Here is a 19,047-nt window from a genome sequence, read left to right on the forward strand (position 1 = left end):
TACGTGCGATTTCTACCATGGTAAACAATACGACCTGCGCTCTTTCGCGAAACGCAATTCCTCCCTCCTTTATCGAGAGCAGGTTTCGTATGACTGACGAACTTGTGGAACAGTGACGGCGCCACGAGTGTGAAAATTCCCTTGGAATTCGCTGATGCAACAATGGTAAAGACGTTCCAGTTACGCTTTACGGCCGGTAGAGGGAAATCGATCTAAACTAGCATAGTAATGGCGTATTAGAATGTTTATCGGATGTCAAAGCTCGTTATATGTTTATAGAAATGATAATAATATTACTGAGCCCTGTATTATCAGACTTTCTGCAAACCTATCGAGGAATACAAGAACCGAAGCTCCTTAGAAGACGAATCTTTGTTAGAAACGACCGTAAACGAACCTCTGTTCCAAGATGTTTCAACCCACGCATTTCACGAGAATACAATCGACGACCTTGGCTGGAAACACCGCTTCGAAGGGTGAAATTACGAGAGGCCGTCACTTTTACTCGAACCCAGCTTCGAAACGGGGTCCGTTGATCGAGTATTCCTTATCCAATCTTGTCTGCAATTACAGTTTTAATTGCCGGCCTGTCCGACGTGGCGTGTTCTCGCATAAATTTAACGCAGGCTGCGGAGCATCGGCAAGGGTCCGTGGAAACGAGGTGAGATCCTGGCGAGATCTCCCCGATCGAAGCCCCCTCCCACAGATCCATTGGATTTTTTCAACGGCCCGTATCTTTGTAAACTTTTTACTGAGCGCTCATGCGTTTACCGACATTTTTTTCTTGCACCGCGACCACCGGGCAACGCTTCTCGCCTCCCTAGGTATCATACTAGTGTCCAAATATCTCTTTCTATTTTTTTTTTACCAATATGGTAATTGTTTAATGTAAAAATTATCGTTTCAGTGGTGTAGTTGATAGATAGATTCGACCGTGTGTAGTTGTGAAAGGAGACTGTGTTTTCCAGTTGTGATTGAGGTTAGGTTTTTCACGGGGGATTGTGGTTGGATTGTTTCAGAACGAATGACGTCGATTAGTGGAAATACGACGAAGAGAGAAGCTCTAGGGAGCTTGCAAGAGATACATTGGATCTCTGTTTTAATTTAAATCGATCTGAAGATGTCCTGCGTGGGAATGTCCTGTTACGGGGATGGCTTCCGCTTGGCTGGTCCCGCATCGGAATGCTCACTTAGGAGCAAGGCTCGTATCGATGCCCTTTTCGAGGACTCGAGGTGAAAATTTAACGCTATTTGTTTAATTTATTCAATTTTACTTCAATTATATTTGAAATTAAGCTGTACTTTGAAAAAATTACGAAATCCCCTAGATACGTGATGCTACTTACTAAAAACGGCTATTACTATAGATCACCATTTAAAATATCAAGTATTATTAAATTTCTGGCAGTTTCTAATCATTCTAATACATTTTACAAATAATACTTGCCAATAAAAAAGTTACTATATCAAATTCACACAGGATTTAACATTTTTCCTGTAATTTTATAAAACTTACTATTTTTGCAAGATCACTAAATATTAAAACTTACCAATTTAGGTCGATTTACGGGTCCAACATTGGCGGCTGGTACGGAGGAGTGTCCACCATGAACTCGAACCATCTGGAGGACATCGGGGCGGACGAGCAGAGAAGGGTGAACAGTGCCGTGCAGGCGCGGATTGAGGCGATGTTCGCCTCCGTGGAGGCTGAAAGCGGAACACCCGGGGACTGCGCCGCCGCGATTTTACCGGTGAATATATCGATTACTTTCGTCTATGCTTCTTCCTCGTTTTCATGCCAGCGACCACTTCGCTCTACTCTCACGGACTTGATAGGTAACGCCATTGCTTGTCATGGGTAACATCGATCATGTACATCAATCCTGAAAGTGTACATATAACAGTATGTAATGAACTTTTCCTTCTAAGACTTGCAATTGTAGTTTTAATCAGTATAAAGAGTTAGCATAGGAGTCTTTTCTTTTTAAAATAGAATTAGAGATTCTGGCCTAGAATCTCACATTTAGGGATTATCTAATATAATTGGCTTTTCAGATGACATTAGGAGATCTATCTGCCATTGACAAGCTATCTGGCAAAATTTTCTGAGAATGCCACGTTCGAATCCCTTCCCTCATTCTCGTCCGCGAAGAAAGGCAATTCTTGAGTCCTTAGAATGAAATTGATCCCCACGGAATCATGTGTCGCAGTGCTCCACGCAGCGCAGATCCGTGCAATAAAGATTTCACTGCAATTAGACGGGATCACGATGAAAAAGAAGATTTTCACTTATGTTAATTTGATCGTACGGCTGCGTCTATACGCCTCTCTTCCCCCGTACTTAGAAAAATCTCGAGGAACGGCCATTCGTTCCACTCTCGAGACGAGTTCACAGCTGTTCGCGCCTTGTCCATGGATTCACCTACTTCGCAACTGAAAATTACCTTCGAGCATGCACTGATCGCGTATTTCATACTCAACTATGAAAATGTCTGACATTTATGGACATCTAACGAATAGAGCTTAGTCTCTTTAATTTAATCTAATTTCATCTGAAGAAAAGGCAGCAACAAGATAGTTGAATAAGAAATGACGAGACATCATATTGCTCAAATCTTGTCTGAGCTTGTTAAATCAAGGTTTGGATGTAAATTCATTGGATAAAATTCTACTAGATGTCTCAATTAGTCCGACTGCTCTAAATTCTTTCAGGTACAAAAATTAAGAAGTTTATTAGAGGCAACCTCAAATGGAAATAATATTTAGATCGATGTATAATTGGTCCGATGAACTGCTTGCTCGAAGACGAAGGCAGATTAAAGATCTTTAAAGATGAAGAATAACGGGATTTATGAGAATTTTTCGAGGTGCCTATCTTCCCTTAGCTAGATATAGATTTAAATGGATAATCATTAGGCTTATTTTTGGAATATACTTAGTCAAGGTTAAATTAGATATTTGTATTATTTGATGATTCAGAGAGGCGGGTATCAAATAATATTTGGCCGAATGAGAGTAGAACGAAACGTGTCGGCAGAGATTAAGAACGTTGTAACACTTAATATTGCGTACTACTAATTATACGACACGGTCGAGCGCAGGTTTCATCGAGAAAGAGGCGAATATCCTTCCTGATGTCTAAGGAGCGATGGAAAATGTGGTGGAAGGAAGCTCAGTACAATAGAGATAGCTTCTGTCAGATTTCGACTTGTATTTCGCAGGCTCGTGTCAAAATCTTTTCCAAATCCATTTTCCTACAGGAAAAATCTATACAGAATTCAAAAATATCGATACAAAAATTGATACAAAATTTCCTTCGTTCTATTAATTAATAAAAATTTATCAGAAACTTCGATAAATTAATTAGAGTAAAAATATTTTCTACTATATGTATAATGACTACAGAAGAAATTGAAAACGTTTACATACTTTCATTCGGATAAAGGAACACCGAAACGCACTTTCTATATGAAATCATACGAGTATTATTATTTCCATTATCTGAGAAATCTAAGAATGATCGTTTTATAATTTTCGCTTTTAAGAATAATTTTTCTCTCAGTACCCACAAATTTTTGTCACAAACAGGTAGAAATGTCTAAGATGAATCTCGAATAAATTAATTTCTAAGGACGCTTGTTCCATTTAATTGGCCAAATTCTCTGTAAAAATTCTATTCAATTACTTAGATATTTTAAAAAAATTGAAAATCCACCAAATACTGCAAAAAATTCATTAGGTAATTACGTCTCGTCTTTTACCAAAAATAAGAAAAAGATATTAACGAGTATTGCGAATTCTATCCAAAGACAAAGAGCACGACTTTCCTCGGTCGACGGTGGTCCCAGTGATTTTTAATCGTCACTTTCATTCCGTTCACGATTCGCGAAGCGTGACGGGGCTGGCTCCCGACTATTTGGAGCAATGAAAAATTCCCCTTCGTTGCCGCGGATCGGTATGCGGATTTTTCTTATTGCTCCGCTTTTATGGCCTCCCTCTTCCGCATCGTTCCGTTGCGCCATCCAGCGATGATGCCTCGCCGAGGTCAACAGCAGCCTCAGATCATTGCCTCGTCGCGATCCACGAGAGATATGATCTTGAAACCCGGAGCAGAATTTCTTCCAGATTTTGAATTTATTACTTCTCTCGGTAACGTTCTGTTCATTCTTGTTCAGTGAGTTTGTGCCTATAAATCTCACCTTTTAAGAAACTCGGCGTGTCCTGTAAGCGAGAGGAGACGATAAGGAAATTGGAGAAGTGGGTTTGTGGGGAATTAGTAAGAGGGATAGGACATATAACTCGCTCGATTCACACACGGTCGAAGGTTCGGCGCACGACTGATATTTGCGCAGGGAATTTGAACAGGACGACGCAGCTGATGGTGGGGGAAGTCTCTAGCCACGATCAATTCTAACTAAGAGCGTAGCACGTACTGCGTATAATTCAATGTTGATCGGGATCCTGGAAAATTGATTTAAATTAATTGAAAATCGATTTTCATTAATTTAAATATAAATTAAATATCTTTTTCAAGCAGATTATTATTATACCTTTCATTTTTTAAATTAGGTTATTATGTTATTTTTGATTATTTTAAGAACACTTCTTTTTTAATTTATCGTAGATAGCACGAGGGTTTATATACCTGTGCGTTAATTTAATCAGTTACAAAACTGTCAAGTCATGTCAATTATAATTTTTTTATCAGTTGATTTCCGAATCCAACGAATTACCATATCGATTATACGTTGATCGCCAGTAAACGTGTGTCCCAATATGCAAACCAGTCTCGCCATTACGTCAGGCGATTACGAGCCATGTTTGTAAAAGCGGCGAAAAAATGTGTCATGTTGCTTCTCCCAGTGCGAAGTAAAAATTTATCTTTCCACTATCACGATTACCATATATGTATGTACGATGTTAAATAGCGCTCTTCGTTAAAAGCCATCGAGCTTTCCATCCTGTAGGAATAAAAACCATTTCTCCGAAAGATACCGGGAACTCGTAGGCTTATCAGAATGGCACTCTGCCAGAATGGCGCGTTTTAACATTCTTCCAACAAATTTTCTCGGTACTTCTCAAAGTTATCCTTATTTATTTTCAGAACCGTGGCAAATGACTTTTTCGTTTCGCTCGTCATGAAGATACTTGAGACAATTGCACGCATCATGAAGCGGCTTTTAGAACGGTTCTATAGTTGGTTGTCGTGACCGATGAAAATTCTTGATAATGGCCATCGGTTAATCTACATAATTTACACTGTATTTGCATCTTGATCAACTTTCATTATCCCGCCGTTTACGGCAAATGCCTTGCTGTCTTTCTAATAAAGCCATTATCTTTTTCACTCTAGAGATATCGGCTTGATTATGATGGTCACGTGGTAATTAGTTGTTTCTCTATCTTCTCTATTTTTTTTATAATTCAATTAATTATAATATTATTTTCAGAGAATACGCTCTCTTCTGGTTTGAAAGTCTGTGCTTGAAAGACTTTAAATCATTATCCAAAATGTGAAAGTGAAAACATATCTTCCAAAACTACAAATCTATGACTCTTTGGTCTTTATTCTTCTTAAAAGAGAAAGAGGTAGAGGGAAAGAAATAATTCGAATTAATTATTTCAGGTGAAGTATATGGGGGCAGCTCCTGTAGGTGGTCGCGTGGCGAGCGTCCGAGGTCTTCAGGAGCCTCTACGTCAGCTCCTGGAGAGAATCGAGTGCGCCACGAGGGCAGAACTCGAAGTTTCTAGACGGGGACTGACCTTCCGCACGGCAGACACCTCCGAGAAGAACAATCCCTTCCGTAGGATCGCTGTGTGGAGCGCGTTGAGGCTTCGAAGTAAACGTATGCCATTAGGAGAACTGCATCACGCTTTCTTACCGTTGGTCGGCGATCATGACCAGAGTCAGACAGGCGAGGAAAAGCACGCGGACCTATACAGGTGGGTATTACGCTGGAAAGTGCCGCGAAGAGAAATTAACGGAGCGGTAATTAATTTTGTTCAGACTTGGATTAGAAGGATGATCTCGCAGCGTTTTGATCGTTTGTTTTGAGCAGATCCGTGAAATCTCTTTGAGAGATAGGGTTATTGGATAAATCACTTGAAAATTTAAAAAGGATTGGGTTTTTTATAGTTGTACACTTGCCTTATATTCTCAATTCATTACTCAAAGCCTCTGGGTAGTCCAGCTTCGTTATGATTCCCTAAAAATGATGTGCACTTTATCATGCTAATTAATTTTTAACATCAACAAAAATTGAATCTTCCTTCAAAGAGAAAAATAAATAAATAAGTACTCACAACAAGATTAATCATTTCTAGAACGATGCGTGGCTTGAAGACAACGGCGGAACATTATCCACCCATATTCGCGGTAGTAATGCGACGACCAGGTGCCACCAGGTTGCTAGAATGCCACGCATTTTCCTGCGATACGGAAGAGGATGCAGTAGCTGCTGCAGCAACTCTCTACAGGGCACTTTTGGCTGATCTGGATGCGAATCGGCGTCGTCCAAGGCACACGAACGGCGTCGGTTGTGTAAGTCTAGCTTCAGTTGCCTCCAGTGTTAGGGAACCCAGTCCAAGTAGCCGAATCAGCACCATGATGAACGTCCTGAAAGCAGAAGCTGTTAAATCGAATCCACCGCATCCTGTTAGGCCTCCACGAACGAAGAAAACTTCAGTTTCTAGCTGTATAACCGAAGATGAAACTGGGAAATCATTAGAGTTACAAAAGACACCCAGGAGGAAGAAAAAGAATTCCGATATCAAGGCGGAAGATATTTTGGAGGCTCGAGGGAGGAGAAAAGAAGTTACCTCGAAGGAAAAAGTCAGTCCTGTTGTTCAAAGTTTTAGTTCTATCCAGAAGAATTTCGATTCGAGGGTATCCAAGAAGGAGGAACGACAGAACTCGAAAAACAAGACGTTTGGAAGTAAAAAAGAATCGACTACTCCTGAGAAAATTGAAATAGGGAAATCTGAGAACAAGATTTATGAACTTGGGATTAACGGGTTTTATGAGACAGTTTCTAATAGATACGAGAAGCTCCCTGTGATTGGAAAAATGGAAAAATGCGAAGGTCCAGGGAAACAGAGTCCGATTAAGGAACCAGAAGATGTTAAGGAGAAAATTTACGAGAAGAATCATGGATCTTATGATTTGAATTCTTCAAGGGATACGCCCAAGAGTCTCGGCGTACACACACCAAGACCAGATGTTTTGATCTACGACAGGATCGAGAAGTTAGGTTGTAAGAGCGAAGAAAACTCACTGTATGAACGAGCCTGTAAGAGAGGTAGCAAGGAGACGCTCTATGAAGAACATTTTAAAGACGTGGATAAGATATACAGTCTTGCTCAGGAGGATATTTACAGCGGTAGAAGCAGTAAACTAGAAAGAGAAAAGATAAGAAGTTCCCAAGAGGATATTTTCTTCGGTAGATCTTGTAACAGTGATCTTTATCAACTAAATCAGCAGACTCGTGGAGATTTAATATACGCGGAACGAAAAAGGTCGAAGGACCAAGAAAAAGCTACGTCTGGAAGACGAGTGAGTAGAGTAGTTACCATGGACAAGCCCCTGAAGAAACACTTGAGCGATTCCACGTCGAATTTGGACATGCCAGAGTACAATCAGCCTAGAGTTAGGAAGAGGAGTAGGGCTGGCAGCGAACCACCTGTTAGTAGGTCCGAGGATGCGATGAAAATTCTTCAGGAAACCAGATTAAAGAGATCTCAAAGCGACGTAGACGTTGATCGAGGAGATTTGATGACAAGGGTCGAGTTACCTCGAAGAGGAAGTTTTTTAAACCCTGGCAGTGCTAGGAGGCCTAACAGCATCAAAGGTGGTACTCCTCTAGGATTCACGGAATTGTTTGACGAGTTCAGAAACCAAGAAGGTCTGACCAGTGTCGATGATATCTTGGCAGCTATTATCGGTAAGTATTATTTCGAGAAATTGAAAATCCACGATTAATCATAACTTTATATTTCACATTTAGATCCTGAAGGAATGTCCTTTAACGACTTGAAACCCCTGTACAAAGAGTTCTTGTTGAAATTGGCGGCGACGTTGACGCAGGATGAACTATACCAGAGGTCAGCCAGCATAATGAGGAGGCGCCGCAGGCCGCAGCGAAGACGATCGAGTCGTCGAACCTGCCTATTGGGCAGGGCTATTAAGAGGTCGGTGTCGAGGCTGAAGGGTGGCCCGACGGAATTCACTTCCGTTATCTTTCCTGCGAGGAGACTAAACGATAGTTTCGGTAGTAGTTCTTCTTGCGACGCCAGAAACAATCACGGGAACCGTGTATTGGCTAACAGACTGGGAAAAAGGAAGTCTTCATGGAGGACTAGTAAAAACGGAGGCTGTCATACTACTTCCGAGGACAGTGATACGTGTAAGCGAATATTTTGATATTTCAGGTTGTAGAACGTAGCAAAAGTAATGCACCTGAAATTCTTGAATTTTATAAAACAAAATATACTAATATTTTTCAGGTAGGAGACTAAATCGAAGCGCAGGCGCTGCCGCGAACAGAAGCAGCAGCGGCTATGTGAGTTGCAGCGAATGCAGCTACGATTCCGAGTCCTGTACCTGCATATCGGCGGATAAGTGTTACTGCTCGCTGTCCAGGAGAGTGCCAGCACAGCCCCATGTGCCTCCGAATACAGTGGTATGCGCCTGTGACACCGACAGCTGCTCTGAAAGCAATAAATGTTACTGTGCCCGACAGCCGATCCGACCAACCATATTGGAGCAGTTGAGGCAGAGGGGCATCGTGCCCTCTGAGAGCACCCTCAGCCGAGCCGGAAGTCCGGACAGAGCTCGAGCGACGAAGACCGGCAGAAGTCGAACGCCCTCCCAAGGTTTGGATGTACTCAAGGTGAAAAAGAAAAAAGAAATAATTGTATCTAAATTGTAGGGAATTTTGGTATAATTTTTTTGAATAATTACAGATGACGTATAGATTTTCCTTGGTATCCTTTCGATTTTATTTCTTTTTATACATTTTCAGAAGCAGTCGTCGTCAAGCTACGGCAGTTCGAACAACCTCGCCCTGGATTACGACTTGTTCAATCCAGGACGAAAGTCTCAGCAGTCCTCGGACAGTGAAAAGGTGCTAGTTGTTAGTGCCAGAGACACACAGGGCCGTTTGGTATACGTCGGTGGCGCAGAAAGGGACAAGAAATGTCTTTCCCACTGTTCCAATCGATCTGGAGCTCATCACGAAGCTCTCTCAATTAAGAAAAGTGCAGAGATTGCAGCCATCTTCGGAGCTGACTCAAACAGGATCAGTAGGAGAGCCAGTAATGCCTCCAGCATCAAGAGTTCTATCAGTCTGGAAGCTGGTTTAGGATATTTACCGTGATGGTCACTTTCTCTTTAATGATGACTGTTTTTACTTAATCTGATCAGGAAATTGTAAAGATTTATATATTTTTGTAGGATGAATCGAATAAGTTAAATTTTTGAGTAATAATGTTATGTAACTGTGATTAAAAAATAAGGTCAAAAAGCTCCAGAAATATATACAAAAATTCGTAATTTGAAAGGAAGAATTTTTGATCAGATTTTGTAGTGTTATACATCTATATAAAAGAAGTTATTTTTGTATCTAAGAAACAACATCAATTAGTAGAGAGGTGTAAATACTGTAGAATATTTAACTTTAGCGTAAACGTTTAAGAAACACATAAAAGATGAACTATTTTTTACGAAGATGTAAACGCTAATTTAATTATAGTACAGTTTCTATTTCTATTGTTAAAGAATTTATTCTACTAGAAAAAAAATGTTACGCTCACGTTTGATCGAAGTTAATTGACACGAAAAATCGACCATAGAAGTAAGTGCACCAACGCAATGTATCGATATACATCGTGTGTATGGCTATTAATTAATAACGGTACTGTCATTTACATGGTTTGCAGAAATGTGTTAGAAATGTACCAGTCTTTCTCATAACGGTACCATATTCTCATTTCTGCGAGACTTGATCTCAGCAAAAGTGGCTCTGAGCCGAGCAAGCTAAAATTACCGATTTACTGTTCGCACCAGAGATATCATAAGAATGAAAAGGGAAGAAAGAAAAATGTTTAACCCGTTATTCCGGTAACGTGCATACGAATAAATTACAAGTACCTGTATTACCACTTGTAAATCTTTCTTTCTTTCAATTATGTATTTTTAATAATCATTCACAGATTCAAGTAGACCTATTGAGATGAAAAATTCTTCTATTATTTTCTAAAGTAATTTTATTCCTGTGTGGGAAAAATTGGCAATAACAACTAATCAAATTTAGTATAGTAATTTTGTTTTAAATAAGATCTTAGTTGAATGTGATTGACTCTATATTTGTATGGATTTTTATCATTCCTCTGTTGCTACACAGGACCTGATAATTTAATTAAAAATAGGATAACAAACGAAACAAGGGAACAGTGCAATATCACGCGCAGCCTCGTTTTTCGCTGAGGTAAATTGTCATTCTATTATAATATGTACAGCTTGTGCAATATGTATAAAACAATAAAACAGCTCCTATTATTGTACCAATAGTTCATCATGTACTATTAATAAAATCTTGATCCATCTTATGGAATTTCTCTGTATACTCTATGGGAATTTCTACATTTTTTAAGTTGTCCAAACCTATTTCTTCTTCAGTCCTAAAATTTTCACAACATTTGTTACAAATAGCACCATGAAATATAAAAATTTAACGAAAATAAAACCATTTACTCTAATTAACTAGTGCTTAATATTATTTTGCAGTATTTAATAATATTTAGTACCTAATCAAAATATCAACAACATTTTCGCAAGATAACAATGCAGTTTTATCTTGCTCCCATTTATGATATTCCCTGAGTATTACGTAAGTATTTTTTGTTCTCAGTATTTCTCTTCCTTTCCTCGTCGCGCATAGTTGAGTTAAGGCCTCTAACAAAATGATTCTAAAACAATTAAAAGGTAAGAATCTTTATTTGAAACTATTGTTGATATTTCAAAAATATTTGTGTACCTAATATCTAAGTCTGGCTCCCTTTGCTTTGTCTCTGGCAAATACTGTAAACTAATTGGCAGTTTATCATTGTCCTCATCATCAAACTCTTCTGGCCCTGCCAATGGCAACAAAAGATATGATAAAATATCTACTTCAGGGCTCAATAACCATTCATGATTTTCTACATCAAAACAACAGTTCTTTAATGTACCAACAATTCCACCACGTCTTACTAAGCTATCTTCATATTCTGTGAAAGGGAGTAGCCTCTGAATGACACTACGATTTTTGTCCATTAAATACCTATATTGTATGATAAATTTGAAAGAGAATATAAATTGATGACAATATCTAAATTGAAAACAATAATTGATTACCCTACCTCCTTACATGTGAAGATTGACTGAGGTTACTAAAAACTGGACCTAAATAGTGAAGTTTGGCTCCAGTATTATTATACTGTTTAGCAGTGAATGCCGCCACAATTTTGTCCCACGAATAACCACTTTTTTCAATAAGTGTTATGATTCTATCCACCAAATGTAATGGTCTGGTCATATTAGAAAGTATCATGCAGCATGGGTCTGCTAAAATACATTCTTTATCCATTATAAACCTATATAAAAAACAATAATTTAAAAGAAGCAGAAAGATATAAATTAGATTAATTAATAACATGTCTACCTAATACAAACATGAATTAAATTATAATTATATTTTCCATCTTTTGGTTCAGTTTCTGAAATTAACAGAAATGCGTTGCTTCCTCCTTCGTCTGCAGTTATATTTATTATAGCTAGTGCTGCATCTTTGGAAATTGCAGTAGAAGAATCTTGAATCAAAGCAATTAGTTGCGTTAATAAATCTGGAAGCTTTAATAGTAGTTCTCGTCCTTCGGTAGTTCCAGTTATACCTGATTATTCAATAAATATAAAAATTAATAAATATAGGAGGTTAAAAACAAGCTTGAGGTTATAAAATATCCTTTGATTACGAGTACTTACTGAGAACATGTTCTAATGCAATAGTTTTTAGATCTAGTCGTATATTTGGCTTTAAGTATTGACATATTTCTTGAAGCGATTCCATTATAATTAAATAACTGCTCGCAATAAAAAATTGTAGAATAATAACATAAGTGTATAAATCGATTACAGTGACATCTAACAGCAAAAGGGGCAAACAGGACAACACATTTATCTACAGGTAGTAAATAAATTTAAAGATATTCAAAGAAATATTTACAAAATTTACTTTGAACGAATAGCATTAAAGAAGAATAGCTAAAATATAACTATATCTAATTAAAAAAATAATTAAATATACTATTTAAGTAGAAAAGTAGTTATCAATTGAGTTTGGCTAGAAGTTTCCAGCTTTTGTTAATAGATGTCACTACGGTAAATTTTATTAATTTTCAAAATGGCTGTATACACGCGTAATCCATAACCTATTTTGATTATTTGTATACAATAAGACAGTGTTTGTTTATAGTATTACCGAAGTAAAAATCACTCATAAGAAAATGACAACGGAGGAAAAGGTAATTACAGCAGAAGAAATACTAAATGAGAAATCAGATGCTGTAGAAACAAATATCCCAAGCATTTCCAATCGTGCGTCCACTAGACTAAGAGTTAAGAAAGAGAAGTCATTGGAGCAACAAATTCCCAAAGGCAAACCGAAGTCTGGTAGAATATGGAAGGAACCGAAGAAAAAGTTTGTAGAAAGAAAAATATACATTTAACCTTGTTCAAAGTAATCAGTGTTTGTTTTGGGCTATGTTTCGTTTGTAAACAGATTCTCATCTATCGTCAAAACACGCGGCATACGATTGTCCTTTGATAAAAAGCAGAAGCGAAGAGAAAACCTGAAGCATGTTAAGGAAATTTCACGAGCAATAAAGGCCGAAAAACGATCACAGAAAGAGGCAAAAAAAGAGAGAAGGAGGGCTAATTTGAAACGTGCTATAGAGAATCAGAAAAAGAGTGAAATTGTACAAGTTGTAAGTATTATTGAATAATATCGAATTAAATTTTCACAAATGACTAATATAATGTTTATTTGTAGATTACAAATACTACAAAATTAAAGAAGATTAAGAAGAAGCATCTCAGGATGATAGAAAAGAGGGACACGCTTAATCTTTAAAAAACTTGAATATATTGTAGTTACTTGTAATATTTTATTTGTAATCTTAAAAAATATTATTTTATAATAAAAAGAAACAATACTAGTAACATATATAAAGCATAAGATTATTTAATGATGCATGATTTAAATTTTTTTACTATGCAATTGACTTATACCTTATTATAGCATGTTTCTTATCATTAGACTTCTTGTGTTATATATAATGTACCCATAAAAATTAAAATATAATACCGTTAGAATTCTAAATGTACACAGCCTTTTAAGTGCTACACATCTCCAAAGTTAAAGTTTTTTTTTCTCTTGCTTTCTGCCTTGCCACAAACTTCTGAAGATTTTCATTCAAATTGTATTCATTTTCTGTGACCCACTGTAAATAAATTACGTAATAGAAATACTAAAACGATACTAAATCAATATGATAAAAAATGTACCATTGTTTTCACCCATTTTGGAAGGTATTGCTTGTTTTCCTGCATTAAGAATCTAAAACAGTAATAAATCGATAGTACTAAATATTTGTAACAAAAAGTTCCCATTTACATTTTATTAAATTACACGAACCTCTCATCCACCAACAACACGGCTCCCCAGTCGTGAACGTGTCTCAAACAACGACCTAATGCTTGATTCAAAGCTCTGAAAGCTTGAATACAGTACCAGCCTGAACCTCTTAACAAACCTTTCGTGCTATTTGTGTCATTATATTTTATTTTCATATCAATTACAGGATCTTTTCTTACTCCATATGGTATTCCAACCTATGAAACGACATTACAAATCTTTTTGTGATTTTTTAGTTACACTCGAACGATTTTAATGGTGAAAACTCACGGTGACTACGCAACGAGCTTCGTTGTCTTTAAAATCAATTCCTTCTGCAACCTTTCCCCTGAAAACTGCCAGAAATAGAGCTCCAGTGATTCCTTCTCTTGGTCCATCTGAAGTATTCTCTATCACTTCGCGATATTCATTCATGATAGCTGTAAGATCATTGCTATAACGGGGTTCTGTGAATACTTGTTTGACATTGGTGATCTTGTTCCAGATGGAATTATTCTTCCACCTCCCTATTTGCGTGTGCATGACATTATAGGAGGAGAAGAAACAAAGGATTCCATGGGGTACCGACTCACAGACATCTAGTAATACCTGGCCTAGTTCATCCTAGGAGATATAAAATCATGTAACACATATCTTAAACAAAGAGACGCTATGTTGGAGTACTTGAAATTGTTCCTTAATATCAATAGCAGAAATGACGTTCGACTTTTAAATCTAAGAAGAAATCAATAGAAACATCAGAATAGGACATATAACCATTTAGAAACGCTCACCTGGAAGGTCCAACTGTTTACAGCTTGATAATTCGCCCTCAGATTAATTCCGTTTGGACCTTTTGGCACACAGGTCGCGTAAACTTGCTCCTTGGGTATCACGTGCCCTGTGTTCAGCACGTGTACGAACGACGTGCCCAATTCACTTTGAAATGATGCGGTCGGGGTCAAAGTGCCAGACGCAAGGATTATACAGCGGGCATTCTGAGCAAGTGGTGAAAAGATCACGCCAGGATTCATGCACAACAGTTTTAAGGTTCGTACACGTTGTTCAAATTTCTTTGCAGATAACCACGTGTTGTCAGTAGCCTAAAATTCCGGAGAAAGGTTGAGGATTCAGTATTCCTTCGAAAGTATAATTTTTTTCAGAGACTGGAATTTTTGGGGGTAATTAAAGCTAATCCGATTAGATCAGATCCCTCACCATTTTGAAATCCTTCACTGTACTTTCAGTTACACACGCTCTATAATCGTTTACATGTCCCTTGGAGGTGATCATTCGGATAGCGAACATTAAATGCTCGATTATGATTTTGGTGCCGGCTGAGATGATCGGTTTCGTATTTTTCTGCACGAGCATTCTATTATCCTCTCTCTCTTTCTCTACGTCCGCTAGTGCCGCTTTGCAAGCCACCAGGAATGTCGAATACGTGGATTCCCCAAGCTCATGCATGTTAAATAATTCTAACAGTTCTACACCGGTCCAGTACGGACTCGAAAGATTGTCACTGTTATAATCCTATTACAAATAATATATACCATGTAATTTTTGGGTAAACATAAAATATAATTACAAGAAATTATTTATCACAATAACTTATTATTTTACAATAACGTAATGAATTTAAGAAAATTAAAAGAGTAAAATTTAACACTAGAATTACTAAACCAGTTAATATAATTGGTTTCCTTTTGTTCATGAAATTGCTGAATACATATAGCTTCTTTTAATAGAATTAATTTTATTTTCTATTGACATAAAAATGTAATTATATATACCTACTTATCTTCACGATACTAATTCAATTATTATCTCATAATTATTAATACTCTAAATACATATATGTATACTATATTAGTACGCAATACAGGTCAGTAATTCTAGTGTTAATGATTGCAAAATTTAAATTGAATACTAGAGCAATGGACTTTATGTATATTGTATAAATAACAAATATCCTAAGTTAGAAATTAGTTGATCTAGCTTTTAATTTATCTAGCTTTTAATCTGAACAAATAATTTTTTAATTAAACAACTCACTACTTTATTTAACGGTATGCTTTTTAGAAATTCCACTAGTTTGAAAATGTACGATTTAAGGGTACTATAAGTCGCAAAATCCTCCAATCTCTGTTTCGTGATGCTTTCACACTCATTTGCAGCACCTGAGAGGTGATCCTCCCGAAAACTAACACTCGCAACGTCTCTGCAAATGTCCTCGATATTATGAGCTTCATCCAGAATGATCACCTGGTCCTTCAGATCGAGTTGCATCTGAATAAATTACAAAATATCGAGTTACTCTTTGCAATTAAGAAATCCAAGGAGCAATAAAACATTTTATTCTTAGCAAATAGACCCACACATGCACGAATATCAGGATCGATGATGTAATTATAAGGGCAGAATATGATGTCCGCGAATTCCATTAGATTCCTGGCACCAAAGTATGGACACCATTTGTTCTCCCTTCCAATGGCCACCAGGTCTTCGATATCCCATACTGGGCCCAATTTGTTTACCGTGAAATAAAACGAGGAGTTCCTTTTGTTCAGCTCGTTGTTATATGGACAGCCATTGGCCTGCACAAGAATATTTTCTTATTTTTACCTCGAAAGATTCATCCTTAACTTCGTGGAATACAGAAGAAATTCGTTCGAAAGAAAATTTGCGAAAAAATTCCAAGAATGTTCTTCGGGAAATTATCAAGAAAATTCTTACAGACTTTCGGAGAAAATTTCTCACGGAATTTTCTTACAAAGACTTTCAGGAAAATTAGAAAATTTCTTGGCACGAATTTCATGGACGAAGCGTTGGAGCTAGCCTCGAGAAAGATTCCACGAACTATTACAAACTGATTAGCTTTGGAATCCGAGTGGAAGCAAACCTTGGTAGGGTCCAGCAGCTCGTTGCAAAGCTCGGTCTTATTCTTATTGGAATCCTGGATGCAAGTGTGCTCTCTGCTGCTCAAAATGGTCATCCTGAAAAATGATCAAAATGAATACGTGTTCTATACAAACTTACGAATCTTTGATCTAAGAAGCTCCTTACTTTTTGTTCTTATAGCAAGTCTTCTGCAACTCCCTCACAACCTGCTCGATTTGCTTGTGCGTTCGTGTGCCGTAATATATCTTCGAGATCTTCACTTTATCCCTGAAACACGTATCGAAATTAACAAAATCGATCAGTGGAACAAAATCTAGAAGAGCTGGATCTCCTTAGACGAATATTTTAACCCTCTGCACTCGAGAGGCGACTCTCAGTCGCTATTTAATCAGATTCCAAATTAATTATTTAGTTAATTAATATCTCGAATTTAAAATTGTTCATCGACAATTTGGAATATCGAGGTAAAATAATTCTACGTCTTACAATTAAAATTAAAAATATTATCGACTTTATGGCAGAAAGCCTTCGAATTACTATGTTTCAGTAACGAAAAGATAGCCGAGTGCAAAGGATTAATTTCCCTTTAACCTTTTGCTTTCGGCGAAAACAACTGATAGGGTCGAAGGACTCACAAATGTGTCCCACGTAAACGCGTTGCTATGGCCGAGAAACACGTATATGAGGCGGCTGTTGAGGCCCTAGGACCGTCCCAAGTTAAATGGTACGAAGGACTGTTTTATGTTCTTATTGCCAGTGTTATTATAAACAAAAATCGCGTTTAAGTAGAAACGAGCGCTTTTAATTTTTAACGACTACCGATGCAGCGGCCGGGCCCCACGGCCCCCCTTTACTCAAAACCGTTCCGTCCGCAAAGGGTTAAACAATTTGGAATTTTATTGAAAGAATTTTAAGGAATCAAATAGCAAAATCTCACGATTTTTTCTCCTCCATCTTGTCCTCAAACTTGCCATACTCCGAACAATCATCCAGCTTGTCCGCGCATTTCATGCCCGAGCAACCAGGATGGTCCCCACTCTCTTCAGTCCGCGTTGTCGGTCCATCTGAAACGAATTTCGATTAACATAATTATCTAAACCTCTTTCCCAATAATCCAAGAAATTACACATTGAAAATAATCCAGGAAAGCCAATAATTTATTTATTTATTTATTTATACGGGATTAACCCATTAGAAAAATTAGAAGAAAATTATTACATTGAGATATAAAATTAATGGTAACAAATAAAAATAAATATACAAATATACAAACAGAAGAGATGTGTATAAGTATGAGGAAAATAAATTTTTACTATTAACTATTTTATAGAGTGAAGAGATTGGTTGAATAGATCTAGGATAGGATAAATGTTGTTAACGTTAATAATCATTTTATTAATACCTGAGTGGTATGCAAAAGTGGTATGCATTTATGTTGTACATGAAGAAAGTTGTATCGTTTTAAATGAAAAGTTGGAACATTGATAGGGAATTTTTTTAATATGTCAGAACAATTTATAAGACCATCGAGCACATTATAAACAAAAAGAATATCAGAGATTTCTCTGCTTCTTTTTAACCACTTGCTCTGGCAAGAAATTCACAGACACGTGTGCCAGAACGGTCCAGTGTTTCTGTGACAATTGCCTGACGACGTGTATACCACTTAATAAAATTATTATAACTCGAAATGAATAAGAAATAGTTAAAACTGTTCTAATTAATAAATAAAAATTTCTTAATAAATTTATTTCAGAAATTAAAAAATGTTCGATTATTAAATCTCTAGAATAAAATCCAACTAACAAGAGAATTTGACTGGAAAATTCAATTATATTGACATTTTCGACTAATATCGTGGTGAGCTAATTTCTTGACATAAATAAGAGAGGAAAATCCTATTGAGTTGTTATAGCCCTGCGACAAAAGCATTACGACGTGCGTGGCACGTCTTTCCAGCACAATTGGTTAACGTTGTTAAATCGAGCGATGAGTATGGATTCAAAGTTATGACAGGTAAATGACTTAGGTTGTCCAATATGTCACGAAGCTAAACGTAGAAGACCCTCACTTTCCCCCAAGTATCTTTCTCCTGGAACTCATCCTCCATTAACTCGCCACCATCTACCCCGAAAACGTCATTCCAGTCGTAGAAACACCCCACTCTAATCCTCGCGAGCTTCCAACAAGTCCATTTCTCCATCTACAACCCCTTCCCACCCTGCCGCGAATCCTTCTATCTTCTATACAGGACGCGAACAAGCGGCTGGGGAGGGGGCGAGCAAAAATCCGGCGATTCATTTCCAGGTACACGGAGAACAAAAACCGGAGAAATAGAGAGAGAGAAGGAGAGAAAAAAAATAAAAAAAAGACGGGGAAAAAATGAGGGTAAGGAGAAACGTAGGAAAAGGGACAGGAATCTTTCATCGAATTCGCA

At 37.3% G+C, this 19,047-nt stretch overlaps 4 protein-coding genes across 5 annotated transcripts in view; 2 read left to right on the forward strand and 2 right to left on the reverse strand.

Annotated features, from left to right (window-relative positions):
* The first annotated feature begins 1,080 nt into the window (after positions 1 to 1,080).
* Positions 1,081 to 9,374, forward strand: LOC108547770 (uncharacterized). Of its 2 annotated transcripts, XM_017900424.1 has the most exons (7): positions 1,081 to 1,233; positions 1,559 to 1,751; positions 5,627 to 5,943; positions 6,325 to 7,940; positions 8,004 to 8,402; positions 8,503 to 8,888; positions 9,021 to 9,374. In XM_017900424.1, the coding sequence occupies exons 1-7, from the start codon at positions 1,121 to 1,123 to the stop codon at positions 9,372 to 9,374; spliced, it is 3,378 nt and encodes a 1,125-aa protein (XP_017755913.1). In that variant the 5' UTR covers positions 1,081 to 1,120. The 2 variants fall into 2 exon arrangements, with proteins under 2 accessions (XP_017755913.1, XP_017755912.1); XM_017900423.1 differs by lacking the exons at positions 1,081 to 1,233; positions 1,559 to 1,751 and adding an exon at positions 4,996 to 5,071.
* Positions 9,375 to 10,571: 1,197 nt separating this feature from the next.
* Positions 10,572 to 12,122, reverse strand: LOC108547776 (protein HGH1 homolog). Its single transcript, XM_017900432.1, has 6 exons — positions 12,020 to 12,122; positions 11,700 to 11,928; positions 11,398 to 11,631; positions 11,034 to 11,318; positions 10,804 to 10,965; positions 10,572 to 10,677 (listed from the first exon to the last, which is right to left on the reverse strand). Exons 1-6 carry the CDS (start codon positions 12,102 to 12,104, stop codon positions 10,572 to 10,574), a joined length of 1,101 nt encoding a protein of 366 aa, XP_017755921.1. The 5' UTR covers positions 12,105 to 12,122.
* A 332-nt stretch (positions 12,123 to 12,454) lies between these two features.
* LOC108547778 (coiled-coil domain-containing protein 86) lies at positions 12,455 to 13,166 on the forward strand. Its single transcript, XM_017900434.1, has 3 exons — positions 12,455 to 12,734; positions 12,816 to 13,020; positions 13,086 to 13,166. Exons 1-3 carry the CDS (start codon positions 12,541 to 12,543, stop codon positions 13,164 to 13,166), a joined length of 480 nt encoding a protein of 159 aa, XP_017755923.1. The 5' UTR covers positions 12,455 to 12,540.
* Positions 13,167 to 13,428: 262 nt separating this feature from the next.
* The window catches only part of LOC108547768 (Fanconi anemia group J protein homolog), a 100,243-nt gene continuing 94,624 nt past the window's right edge, over positions 13,429 to 19,047 (reverse strand). Inside the window, exons 4-14 of the mRNA XM_017900421.1 lie at positions 17,548 to 17,674; positions 16,776 to 16,877; positions 16,612 to 16,705; positions 16,088 to 16,306; positions 15,765 to 15,998; positions 14,928 to 15,242; positions 14,504 to 14,812; positions 14,001 to 14,333; positions 13,731 to 13,927; positions 13,601 to 13,652; positions 13,429 to 13,536 (exon numbers count right to left, since the gene is read on the reverse strand). Of these exons, the coding sequence (XP_017755910.1) occupies positions 13,429 to 13,536; positions 13,601 to 13,652; positions 13,731 to 13,927; positions 14,001 to 14,333; positions 14,504 to 14,812; positions 14,928 to 15,242; positions 15,765 to 15,998; positions 16,088 to 16,306; positions 16,612 to 16,705; positions 16,776 to 16,877; positions 17,548 to 17,674 (2,090 nt within the window). The remainder of the gene's footprint in view (positions 13,537 to 13,600; positions 13,653 to 13,730; positions 13,928 to 14,000; positions 14,334 to 14,503; positions 14,813 to 14,927; positions 15,243 to 15,764; positions 15,999 to 16,087; positions 16,307 to 16,611; positions 16,706 to 16,775; positions 16,878 to 17,547; positions 17,675 to 19,047) is intronic.

Source organism: Eufriesea mexicana, unplaced genomic scaffold, assembly GCF_001483705.2.
Source record: "Eufriesea mexicana isolate 0111107269 unplaced genomic scaffold, ASM148370v2 scaffold1223, whole genome shotgun sequence".
In the NCBI taxonomy this organism is placed as follows: domain Eukaryota; kingdom Metazoa; phylum Arthropoda; class Insecta; order Hymenoptera; family Apidae; genus Eufriesea; species Eufriesea mexicana.